Here is a 12,286-nt window from a genome sequence, read left to right on the forward strand (position 1 = left end):
AAAGAAGACAGAATAATGGCCAACAAACATATGAAAAAATGCTTAATATCTCTAATCATCAGGGAAATGCAAATCAAAACCACGAGATACCATTTATCTCCAGTGAGAATGACCTTTATCAAAAAGTCCCAAAACAATAAATGTTGGCGTGGATGCAGAGAGATAGGAACACTCATACACTGCTGGTGGGACTGCAAACTAGTGTGACCTCTGTGGAAAGCAATATGGAGATACCTTAAAGAGCTACAAGTAGACCTACCATTTGATCCAGAAATCCCATTACTGGGCATCTACCCAAAAGAACAAAAGACATTCTATAAAAAAGACATCTGCACTCGAATGTTTGTAGCAACACAATTCACAATTGCAAAGATGTAGAAACAACCCAAGTGCCCATCAATATACGAGTGGATTAATAAAATGTGGTATATATGTAACATGGAGTATTATTCAGCTATAAGAAACAATAGTGGACCGGGCGTGGTGGCTCACGCCTGTAATCCTAGCACTCTGGGAGGCCGAGGTGGGCGGATCGTTTGAGCTCAGGAGTTCGAGACCAGCCTGAGCAAGAGCGAGACCCCATCTCTACTAAAAATAGAAAGAAATTATATGGACAGCTAAAAATATATATAGAAAAAATTAGCCGGGCATGGTGGTGCATGCCTGTAGTCCCAGCTACTCGGGAGGCTGAGACAGGAGGATCGCTTGAGCTCAGGAGTTTGAGGTTGCTGTGAGCTAGGCTGACGCCACGGCACTCACTCTAGCCTGGGCAACAGAGTGAGACTCTGTCTCAAAAAAAAAAAAAAAAGGAAACAATAGTGATATAGCACCTCTTGTATTTTCCTGGATAGAGCTGGAACCCATTCTACTAAGTGAAGTATCACAAGAATGGGAAAATAAGCACCACATGTACTCACCATCAAATTGGTTTCACTGATCAACACCTAAGTGCACATATAAGAATAACATTTATCGGGCGTCAGGCAGATGGGAGTGGGGAGGAGGGGATGGGTATATACATACATAATGAGTGCGATGCGCACTGTCTGGGAGATGGACACTCCTGAAGCTCTGACTGGGGGACGGGGGGGGGGGGGGGCGGAAAGGGGGGGGTCAAGGGCAATATACGTAACCTAAACATTTGTATCATAATATGCTGAAATAAAAAAAAAGAAAAGGAAGAGAGCATAGAAGAGGAGTGAAAACTGGAAAGTAAAGAAAGACAAGTAAGAAAAAGACAGGAGAAAAGAGATGCCCAGGCTAGAGAAGCACACATGAGGAGAAAAGAGAAGCACACGTGAGGTCCAGAGACCAGGAACAGGGCAGAGGCAAAGAGAAGAGAAAAACAGAGCACAGGTTACAGTGGGTTCAGAGAGTGAAAATGTTCTTATCACCATTGCCTTGTATTTCAGGTAATCTTTAGCATAAATTATTGTCTGTTACCACTGCCCTTTGGAGATTTCCAGCCACTATTCATAGCCCAGAGGCTATTCTGAATGGAGCAGCTGTAGCAAGTATTCAAGGAGACATATTCTTTGGTTGAAAAAAACATTACCTAATAAAATTAACAGAGAGAGAAACAGAAGCCTTGAGAAATTAAAATCAAAATTCCTAAGCATGACATATGAGACCCCCTAACACTCTTGGCCTGGCCAACTTCTCTGACCTTGTCTCCTGCCATTCCCCACTCACATTCTAAGCTCCAACTTTGTCATATCTCTTTGCCATTAGCCATCCCAGGACTACACCTCTCTCTCACCCCCAATTTGGTGAACCCCTACTTATCCTTCAAGCTGTAGCTCACATATGACCCCAATTCTCCCATATGTCTTGGCTGCATCTACTACTAAACCTTGAGCAGATGTATCACCTTCCTTTCCTAGCCCAGCTAGCACAGAGCCTGGGACACAGGAGTGCTCTGTTGATTAGAGTTGAAACAAAAAGTCCAAGTTATCCTATGACTTCAAGTGGCTTTTTTTTCAAAATTCTTATATTTCAACAGAAACACTTCACTGTCAGTTAAATTCCATGATAGTCTTTACTCACTGGATCAAAACATGGTAGGTAATGATCCAGAAGAGCCCATTTTGTTGCACTATCTTTCTGTGGCTCTTGGTATGTTTTGTGTGTGGGATGGGGTGGGGGCTTTGCTATATGTTTGTCACTGAGTGCTCATTTGCTTTCTCTGCCTCTTACTCAAGCTGCCTTCTCCCCTGGAGCTTCACCACAGGAAAGCCTAAAGCTCGCCTGCCTCTCAGCGCCAGAGCTTTTACCTTAACCAAATAGGGAAAAGAGATCCAGTTGGGATGTCAGAACCAGCAATCTTGCTGTGACTCTGACGCTTAAGCAAGTAAACCGCTCTTAGCCTCAGTTTCCTTGCAAGTAAAACAGGAAGAAAAATTCCTGCCCTACCCCCCTACCTCAAGCGACCAATTATTGTTGAGGATCATATAAAATAGAAGATGTCAAAGTTCATTGCTCTAAGACAAGACATATGGATTTTTTTGTTAGGAGATAGTTAATGAGTCTTAAATAAACTAATTTTGGCAAGCTTTGACTGAGTTAAGGACAGTACAATAGGCCAAATCACTGTATAGTAGTACAAAAGCAAATTATCTCATCATTAGCTGTTTATCAAGTACTTATCCTAAGTTAATGGTTTTCTACCTTTTTCTCATCTTCCCTAACAAACCTAAGGGGCTATGAGACATTCCCATTGGTACCAGTGGTTCTCCCATTGATCTCTAAAAATTGGGAAAGCCTGCTACTTGACAAACACTGGACTGGCCATTGAGGATGCCATGGTAAAAAAAAAAAAAACAAGCATTGTCCCTGCACTCATGGAATTTGCAGTCTCAAGGAACAACATGGACAATAAACATAGACACGCACACACCAGAAATGACTGGACTATATATCTGTGTGTATGTGTGCATGAGTTTGCTCTCACTGTGTCCTCACTTTGAAAGAGCTCTGCAGGTAATGCCACCCACCCCCATCTCCACCCCCAGGCAAACACACACCTTCACATGGTGAATCACTAGTTAGGTGCTGGAAGAGAATTAAACTCTATGATACAAGAGATTTTTTTCAAAAGCTAATTAATTAATAATTGAAGTATAGAGTAAAACAGTCTAGGTAGAGATCGGGAGACCTACGTAAAGTCCTGACTCCAGAACCTGCTACATAACTTGTGAGGCCTGGTGCAAAATGAAAATTATAGGGCCTCTTGTTCAAAAATTATTAAGAATGTCAAAGCAGTGATAGCAGAACATTTAACTAAGCCCAGAGCCCTCTACAACAGCTCAGGTCACCGCCCATGAAACCTTCCTGGCTTCCACACTTATGAATCCAACTTTTATCCAGTCACTAAACCTACCTCAGGTTTAAAACCTACCTCAGCTATAAAATTAGGGGAAAGAAGAAAAGACTTGCGGCTCCTTCCCATAACTAACATCTGTGGTTCTCTGTTAAGAAGGGAGATCATTCATTTGAAGAGAGTTCTTTTATCCTTTAAAGAACCATTAAAATTCTCACTGTGACTCAAAGCTACTGTTACGTGAAAACCCATACATAGTATTTCATCTTCAAACATATTGATGTTTTTTTATTTCTATACACCTCCTTAATTTTGCCTAAGAGAAAAAAATGTCCAAAGCAGTGTTCCAAGTTTACTATTTTCCCATGTATGCCTTTTAAATCTGAAATTCCCAACTGAGGTCTCTATATCCAGAAAGTAGTTTTTCCCACAGTAAAATGTCTCCTTGCACAAATTAGATATTTTCTTTTTCTATCCCTGAAAAATTATCTATTCAGAATCAACTTCCTCATATGGTACAGTATCTGGATCTGATCCAGAAAAAAGGAGGCAAAATGTCATTTTGAGAGTGAGTTAACCCTTTTATTCCACCAGTTTAGTAGTATAACTGATAACTATCTAAACCAGAGGTTCTAAATCTGGAGTCTATGGACATATTTCTAGGAATTAATCAACTTGAGTGGAAAAAAATTATACCTTTATTTTCTTCAACCTCTAAAATTTAGCATTTTCTTCAATTATGAATGCTGGTAACAAATCACAAGCGTATTAGCAGTACCTATGACTTGAATGCCAATTAATATTACACATATTTTCATATCATATTACAGTTATTACAGATACATTGAAATATCATTTATGCTCAATACTACCACACAGAATTTTAATAGTATTAAACCCACTGCTAGATCTTGTGATTTAATGTTAGCAAAAATTATATATATTGTAACACAAATTTGATTTTTACATTGAATAACTATATTTCAGTATAACTGGCTTCCTTTATAATCCTAAATATCTCATTTTATGGGTTTAAAAACATAATTCCAAGGAAAGGTCCACAGACTTCATCAGACTACCAAAGGGGTCTATGACACGTAAAAGGTAAAGAAACTCTAATCAAAAGAAGTTACAGAGCTCATGTGATAAAACAAAAACAACTGTACTCCTGTCTCACAAGTAGTAATAGACCCAGTCCAGTAAAAGCAGCCTGTAAAATTCTAGTCCAACAACAATGTCTACATTACAACAAAATTTTCATAGCCCATTTGATTTACTACGAAAACACATACATCAAAACAGAGCAGCTTTTGTTGTGGTGGTGGTGGTGTTTGCTTCTGTTGTTTCGGGGGTGTTTTTTAATTGTTTTAGTACATGTGATCATAGGATTTTATCTGAAAAGGTAAAACCCAGACACAGTTTTTATGCCATTATCTAAAATGTTATTTGGATTGGTACCTGAGATGACAGTAGGTTACAATCAATGAACAGTCCTTTTCCAGTTTTATATCTTTGTATCAATCCAGCCATAATGGCTCCATATGCGTACAGGCCAGTGGCAAGATCAGTCATAGCCACTCCTGGGCGAACTGGATCTCCATCCTGATTTGAAGGTTGGGTTGAGAAAAACAGAGAAATTGAAAATTAAAAACATCATATGATTTGTCAACTATTCTAAATCAATAGAAGAAAGAATTATATATGAAGTGTGCACACACACACACACAAAACAAATACAACAAATTACTATTGTGGATATCGATTGATGACAATAATGTATTTATTTATTTATTTATTTTTGAGACAGAGTCTCACTTTGTTCTCCGGACTAGAGTGAGTGCTGTGGCATCAGCCTAGCTCACAGCAACCTCAAACTCCTGGGCTTAAGCGATCCTCCTGCCTCAGCCTTCCGAGTAGCTGGGACTACAGGCATGTGCCACCATGCCCGGCTAATTTTTCTATATATATTTTTTTAGCTGTCCATATAATTTCTTTCTATTTTTAGTAGAGACGGGGGTCTCACTCTTGCTCAGGCTGGTCTTGAACTCCTGACCTCAAGCAATCCTCCCACCTCGGCCTCCCAGAGTGCTAGGATTACAGGCGTGAGCCACCACACCTGGCCATTAATGTATTTATATTTACTGTGTATTTCTCTCCCCAGCCCCTACTAACCTAACTAAACCAAACCAAATGAAATAAAAGATGTTTTAGATGTGTTTTAATTCCTTCTTACTGTATTTTACCTTGTTTATACTAAAAAAATAAATAAAAAGTGAATTTTAATTTGAATGAGTTAATCTGTTGAGGAAAGAATTAAATCATTTTTCTCCTATTGGATGAGAGGCTCTCTCAGGAAAAAAAGGAAGGCAGAGGATCTGAGCTAATCTTAAAATCATGCTAGTAGCTAGCAAATATGCTAATGGTATTTACTTAAAACATTTTTTTTAAAGTACCCATAAAAGGCTTTTAGCAAAATACTGCTCATTTAGGATTAGTATGATAAACAAACCTAGAATCTGTGCATGTATGGGACATGGGGCATGTGGCATAGGGCATGAGCTATGCAACTATCTGGGTATAAAATGGAGATGTTGCACAATCTGTAACACTTCCTGCTGTGTTAGACAACCCATGCACTTCATTAAGGATCTTATCTACTGATCTGGGCTTGAGAGTTTTGTCTATTGTGGTAAGAAATAATCTAGGAGGGTCTCTCAGTGTCCAGGACCTCTCTCTCTCTCTCTGCTTCTCCTGTCTTTTCATTGCTTGTATTCTTGAAATTATAAGGAAAGCTTGATACTGATTAACACCTCCAATTCATGTCAGTCTGATTCGACAACCCAATTGTTGGACCATATGTAAATATTAGAACAGTGCCTGACACACAATAAGTACTTTATAAAAACCACTTATCAAAATTATCAACATTATTATTAGTCATTGTTATATCAGACAGTTTGTAATTTTCACTACCTTTAATATTCTGCTAAGACTTTCATTGGACAGAAGACCTAAAAAACCCCCACTTCCCTTTCATCTGGTTGATACATTCATTCACCTCCTTTATTCATTAATTCCAGCTGCTGCTGAATTATTTTCAGAAGCTAATTTTTCCTTTTCTGCAACCCATACATAGGCCACGTTAATCATCTTACAAGAGTACTAAAAAATGTTAAAAGCAAATAAGTGAGACCATATAGTGGCTAAGCTTATTTTTCTCTGCTTTTCAACACAATTTCAAGGAAGATATTACCGTGAAAACTGGGACTGTTTGGCAGTCTTCTAACTATTATTGTTGTCAAAACTTGTAACATAATGACTTGAATCAATAATTTTAAAATTAAATTTGTCATTGGTATTTAAAATTATTTAATGTATTAACAATGAGAGATAAGTTCAAATTTAAGTTTATAGATATCTTCTTTCTCACTATAAAATGAATAGACAGTTGACCCTTGAACAACACAGGTTTGAATTGCACGGGCCCACTTACATGCAGATTTTTTTCAATAAATGTTATACCAAATGTACCTGCCTCTCCTGCCTCCCTTTCTACCTTCTCTACATCTTCAATTTCTCCCACCCTTGAGACAGCAAGACCAACCCCTTCTCTTCCTTTTCCTCCTCATCCTACTTAACATAAAGATGATGAGGATGAAGACCTTTATGATGATCCACTTCTACATAATCAACAGTAAATATATTTTCTCTTCCTTATAATTTTCTTAACAACATTTTCCTTTTTCTAGCTTACTTTACGGCAAGACTATAATATATAATACATAAAAGATACAAAATATGTTGTTAATCAACTGTTTATGTTATCAGTAAGCATTCTGGTCAATAGTAAGCTATTAGAAGTTAAGTATTTTAAAAGTCAAAAGTTGCATGAAGATTTTCAACTGCACGGAGGGTCAGTGCCCCTAACTTCTGCATTGTTCAAGAATCAACTGTAAACATATTTTATCTGCTATGCTTCTCAGACCAGTATGAATAATTAAGATAATAAATCCTTTATATTTTAAATTTCCTGAAAAGGAGGGACTATACCTGATTAATATTCTAAAAACAGCATTACATTATCCAGAATAATAATGTGAGGTATGTACACATTAAATAAACATTAATAATAATTTAATAAATTATAAATAATTAAATAATATAAGTCATCCATATATCACAGACAACATTGTCACTGGTAAAAATGAACATTTGTGCCAAATAATTTTAAACATTAATTGAGAGAGGCCTGATTACACACTTGGATTCAGAAATACAAATATGTTGAAAATAAAAGCATGGAAAAAGATATATCATGCCATAAGGAAGCTGGAGTGGCTATGTTAACATCAGACAAAATAGACTTTAAAACAAAAAAATATATATTACTAGAGAAAAAAGAGATATTTTATAACGAAAAAAGTGTCAAGGAATTTGGAAGATATAACAATATAAACACATACGCAGCTAACAAAAAAGCCACTAAAATACAAAAAGCAAAAAATGACAATTTTGAAAAGAGAAATGGTGGATAACAGACTTAAACCTTAGGTATGAAACTATTAGAATTCTAGAAGAAAATGTAGGAAAGACTCTTACAGACATTGGCCTAGGCAAAGAATTTATGAAGAAGTGCCCTAAGGCAATCACAGCAACAACAAAAATAAATAAATGGGACCTAATTAAATTAAAAGGCTTCTGCATAGCCAAAGAAATAGTCATGAAAGTAAACAGACAACCTACAGAATGGGAAAAAAATTTTGCATACTACACATCAGATAAAGGACTGATAACAAGAATCTCAGGAAAATCAGTAAGAAAAAATTGAACAACCCTATCAAAAAGTGGGCAAAGGACATGAAGAGAAATTTTTCAAAAGAAGATATAAGAATGGCTAACAAACATATGAAAAAATGTTCAACATCTCTAATCATCAGGGAAATGCAAATCAAAACCACACTGAGATATCACTTAACAGTGAGTATGGCCTTTATCAAAAAGTCCCAAAACAACACATGTTGGCATGGATGCGGAGAGACAGGAACACTCATACACTGCTGGTGGGACTGTAAACTAGTATAGCCCCTGTGGAAAGCAATATGGAGATACCTTAAACAGATTCAAGTAGACCTACCATTCGATACAGCAATCCCATTATTGGGCATCTACCCAGAAGAACAAAAGTCATTCTATAAAAAAGACACCTGCACCCAAATGTTTATAGCAGCACAATTCACAATTGCAAAGATGTGGAAACAACCCAAATGCCTATCAATTCATGAATGGATTAGTAAAATGTGGTATATGTATACCATGGAGTATTACTCAGCTATAAGAAATAAAGGTGATATGGCATCTCTTTGGTTCTCCTGGAGAGTTTTGGAACCCATTCTATTAAGTGAAGTATCCCAAGAATGGAAAAACAAGCACCACATGTACTCACCAGCAAATTGGTTTCCTTGATCATCACCTAAGTGCACATTTGGGAATAACACCAATTGGGTATCGGACAGAGGTGGGGGCTGGGGGGAGGGGATGGGTGTATACCTACTTGATGAGTGCGATGTGCACTGTCTAGGGAATGGACACGCTTGAAGCTCAGACTCTGGGGGTTGGGGGGGCATGGGCAATATATATAACCTGAACTTTTGTACCCCCATAATAAGCTGAAATTAAAAAAAAAAAAGAATAAATAATAGGAGACTTCAATATGCAAATTTGAATAATGAATGAAACAACTAAGTAGAAAATCAAAAAAGAAATAAAAGGCTTGAACAACTGTATAAATCAACTATATCTAAAAGATACCTATAAAGAAATCCATCCAACAATAACAAAATGCACATTCTTCTCAAGTGCATGTGGGATATTCTCCAGAACAGCCTGTACTACATCCTAGAACATAAAACAAGCTAAAATAAATTTTAAAAGAGTAAGTTCATGTAAATATGTTCTCAGATCACAATGGAATAAAATTAGAGTCAATAACAGAAGCATATTTGGAAAACTCAAAAATACATGGACAGTAAACAACATACTCCCAATATTCCAATGAGTAACAGAGAAAATCACACAGGAAATTAGAAAATATTTTGAGATAAGTGAAAATAAAAGCATAGCATACCATAACTTATGAAATGCAATTAAAGCAGTGTTTGAGGAAAATCTGTATGCTTATATTAAAAAACAAGAACCAAACCAACTCAAATCAAGAACCTAGTCTTCCACCTTAAGACAGTGGAAAAAGAAGAGAAAACTACACCCAAAGCAAGCAAAAGGAAGGAAATGATACAGATTAGAGCAAGAATTAATGAAATAGAGAATAGAATACCAACAGAGAAAATAAAAACAAAAGTAGTTCTTTGAAAAAAAATCAACAAAATTCATAAAACTTTGGTTGAACTGTCTAAGAAAAAAAAAGAAATTTGAATTATTAAAAATCAAGAATTAAAGAAAGAACATCACTAACAACTTCACAGAAATAAAAAGAATTATATGGGAATAATATGAACAATGACAGGTCAAGAAATTAGATAATCTAGATGAAATGGATAAATTTCTAGAAAGACATAAACTACTGGAACTGACTAAAGAATAAATTTTTAAAACTGAATATAAATATAAAAATTAGATTGAATAAGCAATCACAAAAGTTCCAGCAACAACAAAAAAAGGCTAAACTTTTTTTTTTTTAGCTTCACTGGTGAATTCTACCAAATATTTAAAGAATTAATACTAATTCTTCACAATCTCTTCCAAAAAGTAGAAGAGGAGGGAACACTTTTCAACTCATTCCATGAAATATTATACTGATATCAAGCCATACAAGACCTGAAAAGAACACAAAACTATAGACCAACATCTCTTAGGAATGTGAACACAAAATCATCAACAAAATACTAGCACACTGAATCTAGCAATATGTTAAATATAAAAAAGATTACACACCACGATCAATTGGGATTTTTCCCAAAAATGCAAGCTTGGTTTAACATTTGAAAATCAATCAATATAACACAGTAGCAATGAACAACCCAAAAATTAAATTAATACAATAATTCTATTTAAAATATCATCAGAAAGAATAAAATATTTAGGAAAAAATTTAACAAAAGAAGGATAAACCTATACTGTGAAAACTACAAAACATTGTTGAAAGACATTAGAGAAGACCCAAATAAACAAAAAGACATCTCATGGTCATGGATCAGAAGACTCAATATTGTTAATATGGCAATGTTTCCCAAATTGACCTACAGATTCAAGGCAATTCCAACTACCAAAATCCTAGGTATCTTTTTTATAGAAATAAAATCTGATCCTAAAATTCATACAGAAATACCAGCAACAAAGAATAGCAAACAATTTAGAAAAAGAATAACAAAGTTGGAGGACTGATGCTTCCCAATTTCAAAACTTACTACAAAGCTACTGTAATCAAGACAGCATGGTCCTGGCATGAGACAGACATATAAACAATGAGAATTCTTAGATTTATGTGCAAGTAGTTTTTAACAAGCATGCCAAGACAATTCAATTGAAAAAGAACAGTCCATTCCTAAAATGGTAAAAAGAATACAAAAGAATGAAGTTGGACCCCCTCCTCATAGCACATACAAAAATTAATTCTAAATGGACCAAAAACCTAAATATAAGAGCTAAAACTATAAAACAGAAGAAAGCATAGGCATAAATCTTCATGATCTTGGATTTGGCAATGATTTCTTAGATATAAAACATAACACTAAAGCTGGGCACAGTGGCTCACACCTGTAATCCTAGCACTATGGGAGGCTGGGGTGGGTGGATTACTTAAGCTCAGGAGTTCAAGATCAGCCTGAGCAAGAGTGAGACCCTCTCTCTACCAAAAATAGAAAAAAATTAGCCAGGTGTGGTGGTGTGCACCTGTAGTCCCAGCTACTCAGGAGGCTGAGGCAGGAGGATCACTTGAGCCCAGGAGTGTGAGGTTGCAGTGAGCTATGACGATGCCACTGCTCTCTACCTGGGGCAACAGAGCAAGCCTCTGTCCAATTAAAAAAACAAATAAATAAAAAAAAAAAAAACACCAAAGCACTTAGCAGCAAAAGAAAAAATAGAACATCATTAAAATTAAAAATTTTAAATATGTTTCAAAGGATATCACCAAGAAAATGAAAACACAGCCCAAACAATGAGAGAAACTTTTTGCAAATCATATATCTGTTCAGAATTTATAAAGAATACAATTCAAAAGTAAGAAGAAAAATGGTCTAATTTGAAAATGAATAGATCAGAATAGACATTTCTCCAAAGAGAATATACAAACGGTCACTAAGCACATGGAAAGATGCTTAACATCATTAGCCATCAGAGAAATGCAAATGAAAACCACAATGAGCTTACAACTCCACAGTAAAAAGACAAATAACCCAATCTAAAAATAGGCAGAGGGTTTAAAGAGACATTTATCCAAAGACCATATATACAAAGGGCCAATAAGCACATGAAAAGATACTCAACATCCTTAGCCACTGGGGAAGTGTAAATTAAAAACACAATGAAATACTTCACACTCACAAGGACAGCTATCATGAGAAAGAGAGATAAATAACAAGTGTTAGCCAGGATGCAGAGAAATTGGAGCCCTCATTCACTGCTTATGGGATTGTGAAATGGGGTAGTAACTGTGGAAAACAGTTTGCAGTTCCTCAAAAGTTAAATATAGAGTTACCATATGACCCAGCAATTTCACTCCTAGGTATATACTCAAGAAAATGAAAGCATGTCCTCACAAAAAGCTCAGACGCAAATTTTTATAGGAGCATTATTCATAATAACCTACAAATAGAAGTAACTCAAATGTCCACCAACTGATTAAGGGACAAAGTATGATATAGACATCCAGTGGAATATTTTAGGCAACAAAAAAGAAATGAAGTACTAATACATGCTACAACATGGAGGAACTTTAAAAATACTATGCTAAGT

The 12,286-nt window shown here is 35.9% G+C and overlaps 1 protein-coding gene across 4 annotated transcripts in view; it reads right to left on the reverse strand.

The window, feature by feature from the left end:
• Window positions 1–12,286, reverse strand: part of SUGCT (succinyl-CoA:glutarate-CoA transferase) — a 676,753-nt gene that overhangs the window by 583,213 nt on the left and 81,254 nt on the right. For 3 of the 4 annotated variants that reach the window (XM_069461617.1, XM_069461616.1, XM_069461615.1), the window contains exon 8: window positions 4,778–4,921. The exons of the other annotated variant lie outside the window; for it this stretch is intronic. In XM_069461617.1, the coding sequence (XP_069317718.1) occupies window positions 4,778–4,921 (144 nt within the window). The remainder of the gene's footprint in view (window positions 1–4,777; window positions 4,922–12,286) is intronic. 4 annotated transcript variants of the gene reach the window in all.

The sequence above is a fragment of the Eulemur rufifrons genome, chromosome 29 (genome assembly GCF_041146395.1).
Source record: "Eulemur rufifrons isolate Redbay chromosome 29, OSU_ERuf_1, whole genome shotgun sequence".
Classification (NCBI taxonomy): Eukaryota; Metazoa; Chordata; class Mammalia; order Primates; family Lemuridae; genus Eulemur; species Eulemur rufifrons.